The following is a 24,042-nucleotide window of genomic DNA, read 5'->3' as shown; positions in this document are numbered from 1 at the left end:
GGCACGAAGTAACGAGAGATTTCACAAGGTTCAAACTGTCTTCAATTTTCTGTGTCCACCGCGAATGGTTCTCCGCTTCTCACTAGCTCCCGCATCGGCTCCGCTACTTAGGCGTATATGGAATAATTTTCGCGTAGTATTCCGCTAGTCCAGAGAACGATCGTATCGGCTTGAGGTTAGTAGGAGGCAAAGTCCTTCTCGCAGCTTCCACAGCTGATGCAAGTGAGCTTTTTTAATCAATCTGTGCAGCGGAGGCTTACTAGCGCACTCTTCGCTGGTACACCAACGAAATTGGTCGAACTTTGGTGCATAGGGCAGCCGCATCTGTCATGTTTAGCTGATTTGACCCGTTCCATGTTTTCTTGTCTCCAATGTTTCAAACGTCTGTTGGATCCCAAGACATCTGATGTGTGAACATATCACTGTATCGAACCGTTCCTTCATTTCTCCAACTTATATGGAATGACCACAGTTACTGTGTGGTGATGTACAAGGTGCAGTGACCTTCGTGAATGTTGATGATTGATGATTATGGGCACAAAAGCAGCAATGATATTGGGGGGCGGGGGGGCTGCAAGGTGTGGTATCCTTCTTGAGGGTTACAATGAGAAGTGAAAAGACAGACAGAATATACAACTCCTGTGGCCGACACCGTCAGAAATAGCCCTCGTAAATTCCTACAAATAAAACGACACCCTCTTCTCTTGTTTAGTCTTGTGTACCCTTTTGTCAATCCTTGACTAATCCGTATTAATAATAGGTACATAACCTACCTCGGTGCAATTGTTTGCCAAAGGTTCCAGGTCCTCGACTGTAATCTTGAGGCTCTGGAGAAAGGTCTCTTCCAGTAGGCCAGCCGTGTAGTTCATGACAGGATGGACACCCATCAGGACTGCTAAGTTGACAGCGAATCCCGCCATGTCCACCATGAAGACTCGGCCCGCAGAAGGGTCGTGGAAACCAACCACTTTGCCCATGTAGACAATTGGCGTGCTGACGCCCATGTTGGCCATCAAGCCAACTGGAAACACAGACACCCTCCGTGTCTTGCGAATCTGCAGTAGTCCGTGCGACAGTGGGTAAAGGAGAACTTCATGAAAGATGAAAGTCACTGAAAAGGTTAGCCAGCTGTAGGACTCGAACCCACATCTTCTTGATCACCGGTCCAGAGCTCTACCAATTGAGCTAAGCTAACACACCTCCCCAGCGACTTCCAAGGGTGCGTCATCTGAATGTCATCTGAGAAGTCATGTTACATGCGATACTAATACACCGCGTGTTAGTGTGGCATTGTGTATTCTCGGCGTACATTCTTAGACCTTGCACGGCTCAAAACACTGTGTGAGATCAGTTAAGGGTTCAATTTGCGCAGGAAGCCATTGTTGGAGTTACTGGCTTGTCTCCATCGAGCACTGTCAGCCGTGCCTGCGCTCCGGCAGACTGCAAATCAACGGGGAAAATATTGCACTTACAGAGGTTACTGGCAACAGCGGACAGAAAGACCGTAATTCTAGAGAATCGTACACGCCCTCCGGTTTGTACCACGTATCCGTCTCAGCTAGTCAGAGTTTTGGAGGATGATAGAGGATGGAGGAGAAGTTGGAGGATGATACGTGTTACTTGCAAAAGGCTCCGTAAGCGTCAAAGGGAGCGTGAACTCAACATAGCGGTTCAACGAGGCCGCACTACTGTTGCTGATCCCCAGGAATTACACACTAATATATTAGGGTGGACAATTATTTATTCCTCGTTTGTGAGGCACTTGATTTTACGAAAGAAATAGATACGCAGATGACTCAGCAGTTAAACAAAATAGCTAAGCGGACCGAACGTCACAGCGCGAAGTGCCGTCACTCGTTCAACTACTTTCACCGATCATAAGTGCCTGTCACCACGCCGGCACAGTCGAAATCGTACCCTAAGGAGAAGTCCATTTTAGGCTCCTGTAATACAGGTACATACTTTCCAACTATTCTTAAGCCAATGGCCATTGAGCTACATTGAACATGCGCCACCAAGCATGCCGAGTTGTAGGGAGCATTGAATTAAACGACAGCGTTACAATGTTCAGCGCTTGGTGGCGCTACGCGTTCTTCTTCATTGTCAGCACTACAAACCTTCCCGAACCGTACCCTCCGGATCCCTCAACGAGCTAGACTCCCGCCCCCTCTCTCTCACAAAATTGCTTGGTTCCTGGCCACATCCAATACATCAACGCTGTGCCCTCAAGGCTCTCTTCACCCTTTCTGCACACCACAGGACTTCCAAACGTATTGTGAAGGGTCTCATTATTTCATGTTTCAACGTCCTGCACCTACAGTAGGTGGACTTCAAGTAGGTCAATTTTCATAGGTCGTCGACCTTCAACACGTGGCTAAAATACTTGCTGCCTAACAGTCCTTTATTGAAAAGTTCGAATGTTGTGGAATATCTGCTTTGCTTAGAAACGCTAGAGCCCCAGGCAGGGGAGAAATAAGGGACCGACAGAAACGGGCGCTGAATAATTTGCTTTCTAGTTATTTCTCCCTGCACGGGTGTAGGAAAAAACGGTCCCGCAGGCGCCTGCGCGGCTAAAAATACAGGGGCGTAGTTGATGATAGCTGACGAAAAACATCACAGCCCATCAAGTGTTATCATTCGCTCTCCCGATTTGTTGAAGCTGGGAGACATTCTTTTCTTTCTTTGTTTTTTTTTTTTCATGTGTGGGAAATGAAATCTACACGTCATTCAATGAGTAACATAAAAGTAATATTCGCTGCAGTAGTTCGCTAGCGATATCGTTCGCTGGATGCTAGTATATTTCTGCTGTTGGTAAGGCACGGGGCTTACTATTGTCCCCTGCATCTTTCCTGTGTCGAAGTTTATGGACAATAAAAGCTGTACTCAACTCATTCATTGTTTCGTTGCCCTTACAGCTCCGCTTCAGCTGAAGATACTGTGCATCGATGTAGAAAGTATGAGAGAACAACCGCAAAATCAGTGCCTGATCAACAGGAAAATACTAAAATCCAGGTTGAGTTTGAAACTACACCCGACTATATCCGTCGGCACCCACGTACAGCGAGCGTGAAGTCGGAGCCTCGGTATAGTGAGCTCAGTTTAAAGCCTTTATATGCGTTAGTTTCATTGGTACGAATGCAGAAGGTGACGTGCCATTTTGCTCACTACCCTCTAATACTTCCATGCCATTTTCCCAACCTGTGTGCCAGAAACACGCTGACGTTAGCAGGACCTCGGAGACTCACCAGCGGTGAATCACCCCTTGTCATAGTCACGATTTATATGTTATTGCTCAAGTATAGCTTCCTAAAAGGCGATTTCAGACATTGCCCTTGTGCTCCGCACGGGGGCCTTCCGTCGCCCAAGTCACGCGCATCGCGCAATGCGTCGTGGGAAATAGTTTACATTCGTGCTCGTCTGCCTGTTGCTCGAAGGTGCGGGAGGTGAAGGAGAGAGAAAACTGAAACCGTTTGCGCTCTTCTTCTTCTCTTTGACTCATGAAAACTAAATCCCAAGGTGCACCCGGGCTTTAGCAACACGGCGCTCTCTGGTGGGCCATCCATGCAATTTCTGAAATCGTCTATTTTGTCGGGTTGCCTGAACTCAGCAAAATAAAAGCAAGTGAGAGAGAGAGAGAGCGGAACAAAAGCAACAGACGCAATCCGCACAATACAAGCGGCAGCTTTTATGTTCCTCATTGAATGGTGTGCAGCTTTTATTGTTCATTAGCATCAATGTTAACTAAATAGCATTTCTACCAATTTCAACAAATCAGAGGGCAAATGATAGCACAGACGGTTATGATCTCTTTCATCAAATGTCCACAGCGGCGCTCCTGTATTTTTAGGCTCACGAAACCCCGCAGGACCAATAGTTCCGTCTGGTGTTCCATCAACTGCTTTGATACATGATATGTATTGCACGAGGTTGTTACACATCAAGAAGTAAATATCCGCACTGAAATATGAAGATGCATATGAAATGCACGAAATTTTTGAAACATTTTTTCTTCACAACACACTGTCCGATCCCTGTCGATGTTTTAACAGTGGGGCTATACAAAGGAACGCATCTAACTGATTTATTAACGTTCTACCTTTCTTCTTCGCAATCATTATAAACTAGCATAAACTTGTAAGCGAAGCAGGATCAAGGGCGGGATAATATTAACCGACTAATAATAAATTAACCGACATACTGTGCTGGCGTGTCCGCTCTGCTAAGCATAATGGCCGTTAAAATTTGGCTGTCGTTCGCTGAAACCACTACGACGGATATCTGGTGAAGGTAAGAGGTTAATCAGCGATATGCGTTTTTTAAACACGGACTGTGATCTTACGAAGCAATCGACCATCAGTCCTTGTTTCGAGGCCGTGAATTTCTAAAAGATCAGGAATTTCGCAACCGGGAATATCGAGTCCCTCCCGAATAATCGTACCTTATGAATAAGAACCACGTTCTGTATAATTTCGCCGACAGAACTGCAAAATATTAGCGATTCCAGTTAATAAAAAACAAGCCCTTTTTGGTGCAGACGCTGGTACATTGTGCACGTTCTGAAAGTGGTCTACATTTCTGATTCGATCTTCAGCTATGTAGGTAGTGATCTTGCACTAGGCCACAGAGATAACACTGGAAAAATTCCCTACACTAACTCTACAGGTAAAGGTTTCAAAACTCGGTTATCACGAAGCGAATGCAGGTGGGTGGCTGTGACGTCATACCCCAGTTACTCTACTTTTGGAAGAGAATTTCTGTTCAGGGTTAGGCGGACTCATGCGGTCCAGTTAACGTTCGCTTTCCAAGAGAGTTGGCTGCACCGTCGCAGAATTGGTTTCTTCCCTTTGCTTTCCTCCCGTGCTTTAAGGAAGTAATGTAATCGGCGCCAGCGTGCAGAACATGACAGCAAACGACAGAACCATTATTTTCATTCGCAAGGTTCTCAAAAACTGCAGTAAGCCTCTGGAATTTGTTGATTGCAATCAATTCCCTGACTGTTACTGTAGAGAATGACATCATTTTGCACCAAAAATCGCGGGCGAGCGGGCCAAGCGAAGCGATTTTGTTTCATCTCCCATAGACTCCCCTGTATTGAAAATTTGACAAGCTTTAATTCGCCAACAATCAGTGGATAGCGTCATGCCTTCCTCCAAAAATATGTCATTCCCTAGATAAACTCGAGGGCAACACGCCTGCACCTGTTTTGTGTAGAAATTTAGCGATGTTTAGGAGAACCCTGCGAACAAAAATTCCCCATAGACTCCTTAAGAAGTGAGTCCGCCTTAAAGTACCACTACGGACAAGATCTCGTGTCTTCAGAATCATACAAACTTCTGTTATTGAAATCTTCTTGGCTCCCTTTATATTCCTGCGAAATACTTTGGCTCCACGTGACGCGAAAGTTAGAGAAAGATAATTTTTATTTTTGAGAACTGTGACCTCATGTTGGCCTCCGAGGGAGCGCCCGGCTCTCGTTGTTACCCTTCGTGTCTTCCGGGGGGTTGACCTTTTGCGCTTCGTTAGCGGAGCCCCACGTGCCATATCATCCGAGCGCTGCAACCTTCGAGAAAACACAAAGGAGCGAGAAAACCTTTCTCCCATTTTCCCTTCTTTCGGTCAGCCTCATGACTTCTCGATCGCATTACCCTCCGCGGATGCCGGCGTCGTTGCTAGGAGACGAGTGCCCTCTCTAGAACATGACATCATTGTAACTTGTGGGCTTATGATTACGTCACTCGCTCGTCGCGTCATCGAAACTTGTGGAGGCTCAGCTGATCTTCCAAAAATTGACAGAAATGCACAGCATTCATAAACAGGGGGCTTAATCGCTTCATCGTCGTTACTGTCGTTACAATCTAACGAGTGGCGGGAAATTCAAAAGGTGGGCACGTGACACATTGCGCGTGACGTGTACCACGGCCTTCACGTATCACGCGAAGAGCGCCGTGCACGTGTTTTATCACGTGCCCACTTTTTTCAATTTCCCGCCCGCCTTTTTGAATTTCCCGCCACTCGTTAGCTTGTAACGACCGTAACGACGATGAAGCGATTAAGGCTGTGCTCTCCGCTCCTTGTTTGCGCGCTACCATCGAGGGATGGCAGCACCGCTGCGAAATTGTTTTCTTCATATTTTTTTCCCTCGGCGCTGGGGGCGGAGCATCCCGCTTGCGCATGTCCCATGTGTCGCTGTCGCAGATCGCAGTGGCTTTGGAGGAAATTGTCTTCTGTCTCTCGCGCGGCGGTCTTTCCGAAACCTTCGCTCGGAGGGAACGTGGCAACGAGGCTGGTTTCACACAAGTTTTCATGGGCCGAGCACGAGCATATTTATGTGTATGGGACTGTTCACACAACTGCTGCTCTCAATTCCATATGTTTCAATGGGATCCGTGTTGCGTCTGTGAGGCGCACAGACGAGAAACTCTCCTGACGCCGCTATTGCGCCGAAACTTTTCTCGTTTCATTGGCGCCTTTTCGTTTTCTGCAATATGCAGTCCAAGTTTGCGGACTTTGTTTTCGTCGGCCATGACGTCGTGCATGCGTCCAGCGTGTTACATCAACCCTGGGCTCGTAACTCAAGTTTCTGCTCTGCGCATCACATTCTCATTATGATCATCATTACAGATCTCATAACCCCCCTGTGAGCCATGGGGTAGTGGTCCAATATTGTAGTGTGGAATTTCCTCAGTCATCATCATCCCGTATGTGTTGTTGTGGCTGTTTGCAGACTTGAAACTCTGGAGTTTGAATGATTCGGGAAATATTCTGATTTTTAGAGGTGGAATGAAATGGTGACAGTATCAAGAGAGGGGGAATATACGCATACAGCTGCTTCAACAAAATGCAATAGCCTTGGTGGCCCTTTGAGAATCGTTCTTTCGAACACACGACCAGTAAGTGGGATCCCCTAGGCTTGTGATGTAAGGCTGTAGATAAAAAAAAAACAATCGGTGTATAAAAAGCTATTTTTTTATGCTTCGCTTTTTCTTTTTTTTTTCTCACGCTCCTTGCTCTCCTTTATGGAAGTGACGGTTTCCTCCTAGTAAGCGCGGAGCCGTCGAGAGCAAGCGGGTTGCGGCCTGACCTTGAGGTATGATTCACGTGTCGTTTGCTCCTACATTTGTCGATGCTTTTATTGTTTTTAGTGGCGGCGCGTGCGCGAGATGTGGCGTGTATGGCTCAACTGCTCCGATCGTCTCGGCTGGTTTGTCATCGCTTCGCAGTTTTGCTGACCGCTTCGGGAACGGCTTGAAGTGATAATACATTTGGACTTGCTTACAGAATGAGGGACGCTAATTGGGGAGACGGAACTGAGCAAAGCCGAGCGACCAACTTGTGTCTGATTTTTCGTTCTTCGCAATTTGGGTGATGATAACATTGTGCACAATTACAGCATGCGGATTAGGCGATACAAATCTATCAAGTAGCTATGCGTGGCGTATTACAGAGAAAGCACAGTATTCTGTACCTGTCTGCTGCAGTCCCAGTTGGAATCACACCTATATGGCTTTATGAGCAACGATAAAGGTAGGAATGGACATAGTCACTGGTCATGTCTCCTGTTTATATGTTGGTATCCGGCTTTCTCTTCTACTGCCCACGCGTTGGAGATAGCGAACTTGGGGAACCAAACAACCACTACATTCTGACTATGGCTGGAGACACAGTACAGGCTGCACAGCGGCGCACTATCGCTATGATTTCACGTGCCATGCGCCTCACCTTATTTTGAGTGTGCGTGCCTGTTTAAGAATAGTGGAACACAAAACAAATAAATAAAAAATAAAATAATGAAACGAAGCGGTCTTCTTGCTTGACACATACTCTCACGCACACACGTAATAATGAAATGACGATGGAATGGGAAGTTCACGGAATGTGTGAACGTTTTCAAGTGCACTGGAAACACGAAGTAATCTTGTTCTTTCGTACTGTTTTTGCACTAATGAAACGCATCAATGACTGATATCAGGAGGTTGAAGAGGTTGAAAAAAATAAGCCCACTTCGCATATGTAATCATAAAGGTCAGAATGGAAAAACAACAGGCGCCTGCGACAGATTTGTATCTGTTCCCGCGGACAGCTTCTGCTTTCGACAATGCATTTTCGAACAAAGTACAGGGTGACCTCTTCTATTCCATACATATTTTATATTATTAACTAATACTAATCGTTTGTTTTTCTTTCTTTCTTTTTTGCCTTGAACCACCAGCAAAACTGTCTATATTGTGGTGTGATATATACAGTTGTACAAAGAAGTCAGGGTTGGACTTATCTCCACTCTGGAGTATCGTTGTTCCAAGTTACCTCTGTGCAGTTTCACTCACTTCGTGTGGATGGAAAAAGTGACCGCCACAAACGACAGCATAAATTTTGATGTTGTTAGAGGATGCCTTTCCATCGGGATCGGGTACAGGCAGGCACAAGAACTAACAGCATCAGTCGGCCTCCCATTCCTGTCGCGTAAGCTCTACCAGAAATGTGGGAACACAGTTGTGGAAAACCTTCAGTCAGCGACATTAGACTCCCTGAAGAGAGCCGCGGCCGAAAAGGTTGAGCTTGCCAAACAACGGAAGGAGTGTCGCGATCCCGACGGCTTTTCGAATATCCCAGTCATTGTAGATGGATGATGGATGGAGCAAGCGATCTTTCGGCCATGGGTGCAATGCGAATAGCGGGGTGGCTGTCATTGTCGGTCGTTACACGCGCAAGATTCTCTACATCGGAGCACGCAACAAGTCTGCACAACCTGTCGACGCGCTGAGTAGGAGCATAAGGAGCCTCTACCACACTCGTTTTCTTGCAACTGGTAATCGTCTTCAACGTCCATGGAGCGAGACATTATTGTACAGGGATTCAAAGAAAGTGAAGAAATGTACGCCCTTAGGTACACTACATTGATTGGAGATAGCAGTGTTTTCGTTGCAGTCCAGGAACAGGTTCCTTACGCCTGTTCAGTATCCACAGCGGCTGTCCAAGCGAGCACTGATCCGTCAAGGGGGGCGAGATGCCGTGGAACTTGAAAGCAGAACGGAAAAGGGCAATCTTCTTCTCAGATCCAACATGATGACTGAAATCAAGAAAGCAATAGACGTACTTGCAGACAGATCCGATATGCTGCTCCTCGACGCAACAAGTAATGCCGCTGAGACTTACATGAGCATGGTGGCGCGTACAGTCGGTGGCAAACGCGTTGACTAGGCAAAGGGTAAAAGTTACGGTAACAGATGTCGCGTCGCAGCACTTGCATACAACATGAGAGGTGAAAGATGGCACGACTTCTATCTGCGCAAGTTCGTCGCGAAAAGTCCATCATCCGCTCTGAAGAAACTAATAACATCAAGACAAACGCGCAAAGGCTCCAATGTCGAGAACAACCAAATTCGCAAGTACTGTTGAAGACAAGGGCTATGGAGGACAGTCTCAAAGACCCGATCTTGACAGGACAATTTTTATTGAGAAAGCTAAAGACTCTGTGCGTGGCATACAGTTGACCAGCCAGGAAGCTCACAGTCTGCAGAAGTCTACACTAGAACAGAACAAGTCCGACCTATGGCACTCACAAAGAAAGATGAGGATATCATCAACCTGAATACATAGTATATGTCGCCCACATAGAAAAACATTCAAGCACTCTTCTTTAGTGAAGGTCATAATGTATCCCAAGTCGTTCCGCAGCAAAGATTGTCAGTACGTCATCGACCACGAGGAAAACGCAGCATCATCATTCCAAGCGAGATGCCCGAACGTTGAAGTGAAAAAATGTGGCCTTTTCGTCGACCCTGATAGTATGCACCACTCCTGACAGCCTTATCAACAACGACGGAATCCTCGAAATAAGATGCCCTGTAACAGCACAGAATTACATGACCATCGCAGAAACCGCTCGCAACCATTCCATCGGCGTAAAAATATCGAAAGACAGCAGCTTATATCTTCCAGAATCACACAAGTACTTCTATCAAATACTAGCTCAGCTAAACATTGCGAAGAGGCGCTACTGCACACTCGCAGTGTGGTCGTCGACGGACCTGCAAGTTGTAACCATCAATAGGAACCTTGCGTTCTGGCAAAAAATATTGCCTGACATTAGGAACTTTTATGTAGTATATATGATTCCTGAGCTAGTTGATCCACGATTCACGAGACACATGGAACTACGGGATAAAGCAGTGGACATGAGCGAACTGGACGAACTTTTTAAATTCTGTGGCAACTTCATCATCCTGGCAAGCTGCATAAGAATGCTATTCGCGTGCAGTGAGTGTAGATATCGTGTGTGTATACGGTCAGTCCAGACTTGTACGTATTTTGAGTACTGTATTTAAAATAATGTCTTTCAAATACCATTAGCGGTATTTTGGCACTCTACTTAATACGTTTTGTTTTGTGTATTTGTACGCTATTTAAAATGCATGTTATGGTATTTTCTACTCCATACCCTAATTACATATTTTAGATCTCCCTCTCAGACTTTGTGTCTCGTCTTTCTATTATCTTGCTTGTTCAGTGGAAATTTCCTGAGTGCTTCGGACTTGACCCGGAAATTGGCCCTTCTTGGAAGTCTCCATTTAGAGATCTTGCCCTGTGTGTACTAATCCTTGGCCAGTGAGGGTTCAATTATGTGTGCCCTGACGCGGTGACGCCGAATTCTGACCTCGTCGAGCAGGGACCTGCTAGAAGTTGGCTTTGTTTTGGGTCACATATACTTAGTGGAGTTATGTGGTACCTCTTTGTCATCTTTTTGGGACTTATGTTTAGATGACTTCTACCACACAGAGGCGGCTAGCGTAGTGCGCGGAGTTTAGGTGATTCATGTCACATAGCAGCAACTTGCCGCATTGACCAGTGACTTTTTGCGTTCAAGGATGAATAGTACCTTAATTGTATTTCAAATACCATATGAAGTACTTTACCCTATCTTAAATACTTCGATTTTCATGTGCTTATACTCTATCTTAATTACAATCTAACGTTAGTATTTATTGTATTTTCTTAAATACATTTTCGAGTATCTTGTACACGTCTGACTCAGTCTGCATGCAATGCAATCCCGGGCTATGCACAACTGTATACAGGGTGTTTCAAAAAACGTGTCATTCGGACTTTATAAAAAAACGGGGCGATGGAAAAATACGGGGTAAACGGCATTTGTGTGGCAACTGAATTTGCCATCTTGCAAAAATATTTTCATTTGATTTTATTTAAAATAAATTGAATTTCTTTAATTGAACTCCAAAATTTCCCAAGTCAACCTAACGTTTTTTTACAGAATTAGAGAGCCTGTAGCGAACTTAGTCAGATCCACCAAGAAATCCGCTCGATATTGCAAATGGAACTGCCCAAAAAAAGTCCCGAAATTGAGGCTTCAAAGTTTCGGGTATTCAACGGCGCACGAAATCAGACGCAAAGATTTGTGGAGAGGAGGACTTGCTCCTGCCCACATGAAAGATAGAAGGTCGAAAAAAAAGCAGGGCGGGAAAAAAGAGGCGGAATCATTTTGTTTGCCGCTTATCAACGTATGGTGGAATGTCGCCCGCCTTGTTATCGGCGCGTCTTGTGCTGGACGCCGGTCCGGCGATAAACTGTTCTAGCTCCATGGGGGCAGGAACATGTCCTGCCCTTCGCGCATCTTTGCGACTGATTTGGTGCGCCGTTGAATACCCGAAACTCCGAAGCCTCAACTTCGGGACTTTTTTTGGGCAGTTCCATTTGCAATATCGAGCGGATTTCTGGTGGATCTGACTAAGTTCGCTACGGACTCTCTAATTCTGTAAAAAAAAAAAACGTTAGGTTGACTTGGGAAATTTTGGAGTTCAATTAAAGAAATTCAATTTCTTTTAATTAAAATCAAATGAAAATATTTTTACAAGGTGGCAAATTCAGTTACCACACAAATGCCGTTTACCCCGTATTTTTCCGTCGCCCCGTTTTTTTTATAAAGTCCGAATGACACGTTTTTTGAAACACCCTGTATACGCTCCTGTTTGTGAGCGCACTGCGGGAGCAATCTGACTGTGCATGGCTGGCGCTTCCCTTTCATTCTTTATATATATATATATATATATATTCCTTTCAATATATCCGCCCTCCCCCCATCCCCCCATCGAAATGTTTGCAAATCACACCATGGGGATAGGGTGACGGCAGGAATATCCCCATGACTTGCCTGCGTCTGTTATTTCACGTATCATAATCGCATAATTCAACATAGGTACTCGGCCGAAAATATGATGTGCTGAACCATCGGTGCAAGCACGCGAATAACTGTGGATGAAGCCGTGTGGTAGGTCTCACACAAATCCTGTAGCGAGACCCGGAAAAACTCAACGGACATCCATAACGATGAAAGACACTGAAAAGGTTAGCCAGCTGTAGGACTCGAACCCACATCTTCTGGATTGTATGTATTTGTCCCTTCTATGTTGTTCCAGCCTCAGAACATCAGTTCTTTCACATCCATAACGAGCAAGGCGCAGGCAAGATCAACCGTCGTCTTATATGCCCAGTGTCAATAACTTTAGCTGGATTTTTTTGTACCTCTTGTAGTCACGGTCACCCGCATACATGTTATTTGCGCTCACCTGTGTGTACGTGGTGCAACTAAGCAGAAATGAATAACACTTGTCTATGCAGATGAACAGTCCATTTGATTGCCTTTAATTTTGTCCTCTTGACAACTAGTACACATAGCTCCCACACTTAGGAATGACCCAGAGTACATAGAAGTGGCACTAAGGAACGAAGAGAAGCACATGCACGATAAAATTCCATAAACAGATGGTCTGATTTATGACGAACAGAACCTGCTGTTGTATATAAGGACAGCCGCACACGGCGTTCGAAAGGTCCTCATGAGTGGAATGCTACACATTAATAATGGTACACAATTCAAGCGTCTTTCCGACACACTTGTTCAAAATCAAGGCACGTCTTCTCGTTCTCAAGCCACATTTCACGGCGATCCTTCCCGTAGCGGCAGCTTAGTAACATCCTGGACACCTTATCACGCACACCTCATGTTATCGTGCACTTGTGTTGGTCGCATGAGATGTCAGCACATCTTGACCATGCCAGATTCAGCTATGAATACTGTCCTTCGCTCCATATTTAGACTGAAGCATATACTGGGTCGTGAACCAGTGTAATAAAACAAGCGCATCCCCGAAAACATCACGCAACTGACACACAGAAAGTACAAGACGTACCTTCACTTCAACACGTATTTGTATCGTGCATTACGCCACGATTACGCCAATTTATGTCCTACTGATTGCAGCCGAGGTCGCAGTAACAGGCCATGCGTGAGGAATATCGATGCACGACGCTGACGCCGGACAGAGCAGGCAAAGTCATTCACCATGATAAGACACGCGCCGTTCTGTCCCGTCGCCAAGGCAGGTTGAAACAACAACCTCACGCAGTGCACGTAGCCGTTTGCCTTCCCTCTCGCTCTCGCACCTCCCATCTCGATGTATCCCCTCTCCCGGAGCGGAAGCCCACTGGGGGCAGCACAATGCAGCCCATGCTAGCAGACGACAAATGTCCACACATTTGTCCCGTTCTTCTTGAATAATACGAAGGTTAACGTTGCAACTTAGCTTGTACTGTCATCAGGGGACACAGATGCACATCCTGACATATTTTTCAGGCGTTTATTTCGTCGCTGAAAGATCTGAGGAAGTGATTTTTGCTGCTCCCATAGGACTCCATGTATTCGCATTCACAGAAACAAAAAATCGTCTAAATTCGCCTATTTGCTGTATTCAGATAAAAAATATGTCAGGACGTGCAGAATTTGCCCATGTATTACCAGCTCGGCGTACTGCTCCATTACTGCGGTAGTTTTCGAGATGAACTTCCCAAAGCAATGCCCATAGAGAATACATTGGGTTGATTCCGCCTTAAGCCCCTCAGGTTTGAAATTTCGCGTATAGAATCCTTGAGGCACCTTTTCATGGACTAAATAAAATAAAGGCTGTTTCTGAGTCCGGGGTGGCATTTAGATCCTGGTAATTTTTCGCAGGGGAGTTCCCGCTACCCTGGCCAACTCTGTAGTTTCCCTCGCTTCGAGTAAATACGAGTTGCCAGGTTCAATAAAAAAATAAAAAATAAAAAAACACCACCTATGGTATCAGCCCCAGAAGAGTTATTTCCCTCTGACGGTTTTGTTAGTTAGTTCGTCACACCGGTTCCTCCAATTGGACATTGTCCTACCGAGAAGTTTCTACGGGCATTGTAGTGTTCACAAATACCTCTTCGAACAGCCGAACGTCGTAGGCATTATCGTCGTCAGCGAAATAGAGTACGCCCGGCAGTGAGGCGTTCTGTCTTATCCACTCCAGAGCACGGAGGCGGTTGGAGACCCCACGGCCGTATTTCCACACTCTGCTGTACTCTGTCGGTTTGGGACCCACGAGGTGAGTGAAAGACAAGCCGCTCTCTTCTAGTACTTGCGCCACCTAAGGACGAAATATGCAGTTTTTTAGGGAAGAGGGCGGGAAAAGATGTATGAACAGGAGATGAGTTTTGGCTTCGTTGAAGCCCTGTAATAAGTATCACGTTAATCAATAAAATACAATCCAGAGCCTAAGCTGTATGTTCGAAACCTAAGCTTTAAGCTTTCATTAGGCTCTTCTGAAGTTCCGTGAAAATCGATTGATAACTAATGAACGGAAGACATGTGAAGATGTTCGTGCTCCTATGATCGCCACGAAAGGTACCCATCCGCGCTAGTAGAAGGAATGAATATGCTTTCTCTCCGCGAAAACTGATAGGCAAGAAGAGGAGATTGTGATGGTTCTTCACTAGATGTAAGGGTGTGAATTCTTGAACAAAAATCTCAGGGTCTTTCAAGGACCATTTAAGTACTAGCCATCGTTTTACCAGGATGCAAAAATACAGCTTCTGAACATGGCTTCAATATGGCTTCAATCCAGAAGATGTGGGTTCGAGTCCTACAGCTGGCTAACCTTTTCAGTGGCTTTCGTCTTTCATGGCTTCAATGTTTCACAAAAATATTTCTAAGCAACAGATATCGCACGAAGAAATACGCACGAGTGCACAATGGCGATCCGTTCACAAGCGTGACTGGTGACTCCTTAATGTTAAAGGTCATATGTCAAAAATGAAAAAAAAAAGAAAGAAAAGAAACGATTAGTGCAACGAAGGGTGCCAATCACTTCAGCTGCCGTTTCCTATTGTAAAGAGCGCTAACTCTTGTGGATTTCGACTGACTCTAGATGAGCGCAATTTGCACTAGCAGCTTCGTGAGCGCAAGAAACAGATGCAGAATCGCGTGTTTTCAAGGACTGTGTAAAACTGTTTCCCAAACCTTAAAAACGTCACATTTAAATTCCAAGGTATCCGAGGGTTCCATTACCTTTGAAAACAATGAGCATTTCAATTTCAATTTCAGTTTATTTTCCTGTTTTTTATGTTTTGTTCAGTGTAATAGCTAAATAATGACGATGAGGTGTGCCGTATTTTGTCCGGCAAAAAGGGATATGCCATTCTTCCCTTCGAAGCGAATAGTTAGAAACTCGCTTTTTAAGTTGACATAATTGCAATAAATTTTGTTGTTATATCGAGTGCTGGTTGAAAAATAAGGATTAATTTGTAGTCTCACAGTTTGGGTAAAGAGATTACCCTAAAGCAGCGTTTCCCAAACTTTTGGCGGTGACGGACCCCCGGAAGCGATGAGAACAAATTCACGGACCCCCCCCCCCCCCCCCCCCCCCACAAATATACCGGGATACGCGCTGTGTACACTGCATTGCAGACCGAGTTTAATATGCGCGACAGGGTATAACAAAGAACGAAATTACATTTGTGCAAGCATAAACATGGTCAAGTAGACAGAAGCAAAGTTGACTTCCAACGCCGCGTTCAGTGCGAGGTATCATCTGTAGTGCCACCATCGCTGCAAGAGGTCCGCAGGCTGCCAAATATAAAATGCGCTAAACACAGGAACACTCTCAGTCAGTTCGAGCTCGAAGCAAAACGATATGACGCACTGTATTTCCCATGCTAGCCAGTGCATAACCAGCAGCGTCGTCAGCCGTTGCGTGCTTTCGATACAGCTTCAGAAACGATTCCGCACTGGTTTCTTCTTCTTGTTTGTATGTGTGTGACGCGGACAAACGTGCATTGCAGGACTTTCCTATCAGAAATTAGAAGCTAGCCGTTGAAGCATGCTTGTAGCAATTTTGGAAGTTCTGGGTGTTTGGAAATCGGGCAGCATGTACGAGCGCGTGTTTGTGGGGACGAAAATTCTCACTGAAATGTGAGAAACGGTCGCGGACCCCCACGGACATTCTGGCGGACCCCCAGGGGTCCGCGGACCACACTTTGGGAAACACTGCCCTAAAGCGTTGAAACAAATCCGCTGTATGTGAAAGACGGCCAAGACCTGCTACTATTCTGAATGCTCTTTTCTGTATTCGAAGCAAATAATTTATATCCCTCATGGTGGTCGTTCCCCATACTAGGAAGCAATAGTTGTGCCTTGATGAGAACAAAGAATTGTATATGTGTAGTCTTACTCTTTCAAGCAGAAAATGGCGGTTTCTACCGAGGATTCCGTTCATTACGGCCAGCTTTTTTGCAATGTAGTTCACGTGCGCATCCCAGCACATATGTTGAGAGAATATTATACCTAGTGTTTTAAAAAAATGTACCATTTCAACAGGTTTATTATTGTAGCAGATGTTTACGCTTTCACCAGCTAATTTGTTTCTGGGTCGAAATAACGCAGCTTTTGTTTTAGTTACATTAATGTTTAGTGAGTTACACTCCGACCATAACTTCAAATTGTTTAAGGTATTATTTGCTACTCTTTCTATTGTTTGCATTGACTGTCCTGTAAAAAGTAACGCAGTGTCACCAGCATATATAACGAAATTGAATTTAACTGTGTTCTCATCTGTCTGAGGTATGTTAACTACATCATTAATATAGATATTGAACTAGGTGAATCGATACCGAATCAAATTGAAGTAGGTGAATAGCGGGTTGGTGAATCCATGCCACTTACATCCGGGAAAAATTAAAATCTACCATGCTTCCATCTCGCCCTCAAAAATGACGCAGTAAAAGCTGTAGATGATGATGATGATCATTAGGGTTTTTCTAGCTCAGCGACTACAAAGGTCATAATGCGCCAAACATGGTTATAGTAAAAGCTGTAGATCGGCAGAAACATCGTTTTCAAGCCAAGAAGAATCACGGGAGATATAGCATCTAACAGGCTTTTTGAGCTCCCACACTTCTCTGGTTGCCGGTTGTGTGCTTCGATACCGTCACTGGAACTCACAATTACGTTCGACAACTCCAATCCAATGGAATGCACTGTTTCTCCGTTACTGGCCGGTTTTGCTCAGATTCGGAAATCTGGCAAACTATATGCGAATTTTTTTTTTTTTTTTGTCTCCATTCATGCATTATGTCGGATCGCCGTCTAATTGAAAATCAACGGCATCCAGAAGCCATCAGTAGACAATCAACACTAAAAAAAAAGAGAGAATCGAAGAAAGAAATAGCAAAGCGCAGAACAGAAAACAGTGAGAGACCAATAAATTAGAGGCCACTCGAAGTGTGTCATTGATTTCAAGAAACACAACACAGGATAACACAACAATATTTCTTGACTACGTGGATAAAAAAGCAGAACGGCTAAGCCAAATTTGCGTCAAATACGTCAAACTCTAAAGCATGCGTGGAAGTCCAAAGACGACAATCGAAATTTAGCACCCAAAAATGACATATAAATCGAATCACAACTAACAAAACTAACGACTAACAAGTCGACTAGAGTCAATTAAATATTGACAATATAATCAATAATGCAAGAAACTCGAATCGGTATGCGAGGGAATCCTGCAGTTGCCATTAAAATTTTCCCAATGATGCAATGCCGCAAAATAAGCAGTGCAGTGGCAAGGACGTCAAATATCAGCATTAATCTCCACGAAAACACGGCTTTGACAAATTCAATGCCAGGGATATACAATATTCAATCCCTGATGTGAAAAGCCACCTCCATGGATCTCAGGATGCATAACATAAAGAGTATGTTACATGCACAAAGACACAACAGAAGTGTAGTGTCGTTTCTTTGATGTCCTGGATTGAACCCCCCCTTGATGATTCATACACTTCTCGACGCTACGGTGCCATTTTGTCAAAGATCTCTTTATTTGTCACCCACCAGGCAGCATCCCGCCAATCATTCTGCACCACTCACACAGGTGGCGCCACAAACACTACATCTTCTTTCTTTCTTTCCAAACACAAACATCCATCATAAGAATAATCCCAATCTAACTATCTCGGAAAACCATAATCCCATAAGTCCCAAAAGTTAACACAAACACCTAGTCCCGTAAGTCCCAAAACTTAACACGCACTTGCAGTTAATAAAAGTTTGTGCGGTAGAGCACATAATCCTGAAATCTTGTAGGTTGGCGTACCTGCCTCCGCGGCCTGTTCACCAATGTTTCTGTTCCTCCGGCTCGTTCCGTAACTTCGGATCTTTCCTGTGCCGGCACACATTGTGTGACTTGTTGCCCCTCTGGTTCCGATGTATCTGCGGTGTGTGGACAAAATACATCCTCATACTGCTCAGTATCGCCAAGTCTTCCACCGAAGAACTTCTTTACGTGGGTTACATTTCGCTTGCGCACAACACCTTCATTGTCTTGCACTGTTATTGTTGGTCCATATCTATTAACAACTTTCCACCTCTACGGCCAGTACTCCGTACTCAACTTGTCCGTCTTTGTCATTCTCTTTAGCAATACTTCGTCTCCTCTTTGGATATCATTTTCCTTCGCTCTTCTCCTCCTGTCCGCATATCGCTTTTCATACAACTTCCTTTCTTTGTCATGCACATCGACGTTTCCTCGCTTCTCCTCAATCTTTACCTCTGGAAGCTTTGTTCTCATGGACCTTCCAATTAGAAGTTCTGCTGGTGACCTTCCTGTCACGCAGTGTGGTGTACTTCGGTACGCTTGAAGAAAACTCAAAAGCATGCCTTTTAAATTCCGGTTCTGTAGTCGACCAATCTTCAGTGCTTTCAGGAAAGATCTATTCAGTCTTTCCACTTCGCCATTCGCTTGCGGCCAATAAGGTGTAGTCCTGTCGTGTCTTATGTTGCACTGCTGTAAATATTCCGCAAAATCTCTCGAGACAAACTGAGGTCCATTATCCGTCTTGATACTTCTAGGGTAACCAAATCTTGCAAATAGTTCTTTTAGCCAGGTAATTATCACATTGGTTGTCGTCGTCTTGACGATCACAGCTTCCGGCCATCTTGAATGATAGTCCACCAAAACCAAAACATATTCTGCAGATGGCAAAGGTCTACAAATATCAAGTGCTAACTCTTCCCAAGGCCTGGCAGGTAGTGGAGTCGACTTTATGGGCTGTGGTTGATTTTCTATTGTTACAAGTTGACAAGATGGGCACTGTCTTATCATCACTAATACAGGATCTACAAACATCGAGGTGCCAATATGTTTTGGAAACCTGGATAATTTCGACCCCGATGGCCCGAATCCAAGTGAGGCATGGCGCAAATGGAAACAACGATGGCAGTTCTTCATCGATGCACAACCAGAAATTCCCGACAAGCGAAAGAGAGCTTTGCTTCTTCATCTGGCTGGAGAGAAAGTCCAAGAAGTGTATTCTACACTGACGGATCAAGGAACAACGTACAAAACAGCTTTGGATGCGCTGGACGCACACTTCGGAGACAAGAAGAACGTTCCATATGAACGCTACTTATTCCACAAGATTGAGCAGCAACAAGAAGAAACGGTGGATCAACTCATGCAAAGACTTAAGTTGGCTGCAGAGAACTGTGAGTTCGGGAATGAGAAATCGAATGTAATAAGAGATAAACTTGTTCATGGGTGCCGAAACAAGAACTTAAGACGCCGACTACTTCAAGAAGAAAAACTCACATTGGAACGAGCAGTACAACTGGCAAAACTGCTGGAACAAAGCGATAAACAAGCTACTGTGATGGAAGAAAACAACGGAATCCAACGCCAAGAAGTAAATTTGGTCGGCAGGAAGTCTAGGCCTAGAATCGAACATCGGCAGACGCAGAAGAGGTATACACAAGGAATGCCACATTTCAACATAAAAGGTCATCAAGAACCGAAAATGTGTACCAGGTGTGGACAACAAGGACATTTTGGAGATTCATGTCAGCGAACGCAAGGAAAAACATGCAGCAAGTGTGGTTTGAAGGGACACTTTGCACGTGTCTGTCGTACGAACGTCGGAAGAAACCGACCAAGGTTCAAGACCTACAATGTTCAAGGAGAGATGGAAAGGAATGAAACAACAACGGAACATTCGGGCGACGAGTATCAACTGTTCAAAGTGACAGCGAAGGACTGCCATGATACAGTCATGGTGAAGCTATACGATGTTGACATTCCAGCGGTTGTGGATACGGGAGCTTCGCTGAACATTATCAATGAAGCGCAATGGAACATACTTCAGAGACATGGTCTCTACCTGTCCGAGACAAGTGCCAAGGTGTTTCCCTACGGAATGGAACAGCCTTTACCGCTGATCGGAAAGTTTACAGCGCCAGTTACAAAAGGAGACAGGCGAGTACAAGCTGATTTCCACGTGATGAAGGGCAAGTCGGTATCCTTGCTAGGAAAGCAAACAAGCATTGATCTAAAACTCGTCGTACTACCACAAGACAGGCTAGAATTTAGGCTAGGAAAGACAAGGATGGAGAACGTCATTGCGACAAACGCAGAAGTGTTTGAAGGCTTGGGAAAACTGAAAGACTACAAGTTGAAGATTCATGTAGACGAATCCGTAGTGACTGTAGCACAGCCACATCGTAGAATCCCCTTTCAGCTGAGAAAGAAAGTGGAAGAAGAGTTACAAAGATTGTTGAACGAAGATGTAATTGAGCCAGTCAATGGACCAACCACGTGGTCATCTCCCGTTGTGGTGGTGCCCAAAGCGAATGACAAAATAAGATTATGCGTGGACATGAGAATCCCGAATCAAGCTGTAAAAAGGGAAAGGTATCCCATTCCGACTGTGGATGACGTCTTAGAGGAGATTGGTGAAGCACAAGTGCTGTCGGAATTAGATCATAGAGAAGGATACCACCATATTGAGTTGGACGAAGCATCACGGGATATAACAACGTTTTCGACACATGTTGGAAATTTTAGATTCAAGAGGCTCATCTACGGTGTTTCTTGTGCACCAGAAGTATTTCAGAAGATTATTCAAGATGTGCTGCAAGGATGTGAAGGAGTGCGTAACATCTCAGACAACACAATTGTGTACGGGAGAAACCAAGAAGAACATGATGATAGACTGGATAGAGTGCTTCGCAGGTTTCGAGAGAAACATCTAACGCTTAACAGAAGCAAATGCCATTTTGGGCTGAGTAAACTTAATTTTATGGGACATACCATTTCTGGCAACGGCATCAGTCCAAGCACTGAGAAGATTAAAGCAATACGTGATGCAAGGACACCCAGTAATGCTTCGGAGTTGAGGAGCTTCCTTGGATTGATCTACTTTTGTGCTAGATACATACCACATTTGGCTACAAAGACTACAAGGTTGAGAGAACTCATAAAGAAAGAAGTCAGGTGGGAATGGACAGCGGAGCATGATGAAGATTTTGCAGAACTTAAGAACTGTCTGACCGACAAGACTGTTTTGGCTTTCTACGATAAAAATGCACGGACAAGGCTCGTGGTGGATGCCAGTAACACTGGAGTAGGAGCAGTTATACTGCAAGCAAAACGAGGAGAGATGTTCAGACCAGTCGTGTATCTGAGCAGAGCATTGACGGACATAGAAAAGAAATATTCTCAGACAGAGAAAGAAGCATTAGCAGTCGTATGGGCTGTAGAAAGATGTAGCCTCTACCTGTACGGCGTGGAGTTTGAACTCATAACTGACCACAAAGCTTTAGAAATAATCTACGGACCAAGGTCGAAACCTTAAGCTCGGATTGAAAGATAGCTGTTAAGAATGATGCCATTTACGTACAAGGTGATATACCAGCCAGGGAAGACGAACATTGCGGATCCGTTATCAAGAATTATGCAACAGAGAAGTGAGAAACAAATGACTGCGTCTGAAGACTACGTAAACTTTGTGATCAAAGAAGCAACGCCAAAAGCACTGAGCGAATATGAACTTCGGAAAGCCACGAAAGGAGATCCTGTTCTGCAGAGAGTACTGGACAAGGTACGGAAAGGACGATGGGAACCAAACAATGAAGACAGTGTCTACAAAAGAGTGGAGTCTGAGTTATCGGAGAAAGAGGGACTACTCCTTAAAGGAACGAGAATTGTAATTCCCAGTGAACTCCAGGTAAGAGTGTTGGACATAGTTCATGAGACACACCAAGGCATTGTTAAGACGAAACAGTTGCTAAGAACCAAAGTATGGTGGCCAAACATGGACAAACATGTGGAGGAATTGATAAGACGGTGCCATTTTGTCAAAGATCTCTTTATTTGTCACCCACCAGGCAGCATCCCGCCAATCATTCTGCACCACTCACACAGGTGGCGCCACAAACACTACAAGAAGGAGCAACAGTCGGCACAAAATTGCAATTATCGTTGACTAATGTCAATGATTCATTAGCCCGTACGTTCGTAATGATTCATTTAATGATCAAAAGTGAATAAAGTATTTTTTGTTTACTAGGATGCAACCCGAGGCAGGGAAATAAACATCAGACAACAAATTCCTCAGAAATACTAGGGCGAACGAAGAGGCCTAACTCGACGTCTCTTAGTTGTTTTTAAATTCCGTATTATCGCCACGAAGCAGTTATGGTTGTGAGCGGCGAGCAAACGTGGGCTGATGGAGAGATGGAGTGGGGGCTATTATGCGTCCTCGGCCGGCTTCAGGGAGAACTGCGCCGACATTCGTCTGCCGGAAAAGCCAGGGAAAACCTCAGATAGCAGAGATTCGAGCCCGCGTCCTTGTCATCATGAACCAGCTTGTCTGCGCCCTCTCTCTGTTTTCTGTTTAACCGATTCCGCCAACACATAGGTGCTGCACTGGGTTTCATTTAGATTACATTAAGGATAATATAGCCCACACCTGGCCTCATTCAGCTTCTTGAGCTTAAATGAGCCGGGAAAACATTATAAGCAATCATTCCTCCCAGGTGAGGGGCCTTTGACAGGAGGAGAGCTCGCCACGAGATATCGCTTATTGAGTATGGAAGGCCGAACCATGGGCCGAACGTTGCTGTTCACAGTCCACTGAGGGTTGACCGCAACGAACAAAGCAGGTTTCTTGGGAACTAGGTGGTTGAAAGAGAGCAATGAAATATGTCTTCCCTACTGCTGTCGACCCCCAGGTCCCAGCTAACAAGTGCGGTCCTCGTTCTACTTCGCACACCAAGACCGCAAGCTTACTTTCAGGTATGGAACGGTCCTGAGAGCACAAGCGGCTTATATTCCGTGCACCTCCGGGCACCCCCATTTTCGCAACACTAGAGCGGATAGTATAAATACACCCTCACCTTTGGACGTAAAGAATACGAGTCTTCCACGACGACCCAGTGCAAATTTTCCACGAGGATCAAGGTCTGCGAGAGGCGAACGAGTTCCGGAATTTGGAGAGCTCGGTAGTACGTCGGCGTGACCACATAGATGGTTATTCCACGTTGTAGCTTTCCAGAATCTGGCACGGTGGTCGGCTTCCTATGTGGCAGTTTCCGTAGAACTACAACAGGCCATTGCAACGACAGGTGCTCAGATAAGTGCAGTTGCATCAATGTGATTATAACCTCGTAACCTCAAAGGACGACAAATAGAACGGTTGCCTGTACAGGTCAAACATACCCTTCAACTATCAAACTTACGGTGCCAAAAAGCGAAGCAGCAGAAGGCTGTGCAAAAAATGGTTCCTATGTTCAAGGAGCGTTTCTCCATGCTTCAATAAGCCTTCTTGAGTTCCTTTGGACACAACAGAATTCAGAAGTGACGTGGAATACAATAAGAGAGGTACCATAAATGGCGA

General features: G+C 45.0%; 1 protein-coding gene across 1 annotated transcript in view; it reads right to left on the bottom strand.

Annotated features, from left to right (window-relative positions):
• LOC135388418 (galactosylgalactosylxylosylprotein 3-beta-glucuronosyltransferase S-like) overlaps positions 1–24,042 on the bottom strand; it is a 30,305-nt gene extending 6,263 nt beyond the window's left edge. Inside the window, exons 1-4 of the mRNA XM_064617976.1 lie at positions 23,885–24,042; positions 23,543–23,745; positions 14,253–14,459; positions 774–1,055 (exon numbers count right to left, since the gene is read on the bottom strand). Of these exons, the coding sequence (XP_064474046.1) occupies positions 774–1,055; positions 14,253–14,459; positions 23,543–23,745; positions 23,885–23,954 (762 nt within the window). The 5' untranslated portion in view covers positions 23,955–24,042. The remainder of the gene's footprint in view (positions 1–773; positions 1,056–14,252; positions 14,460–23,542; positions 23,746–23,884) is intronic.

The sequence above is a fragment of the Ornithodoros turicata genome, chromosome 3 (assembly GCF_037126465.1).
Source record: "Ornithodoros turicata isolate Travis chromosome 3, ASM3712646v1, whole genome shotgun sequence".
NCBI lineage: Eukaryota > Metazoa > Arthropoda > Arachnida > Ixodida > Argasidae > Ornithodoros > Ornithodoros turicata.
This window is presented reverse-complemented; position numbering and strand designations above follow the sequence as displayed.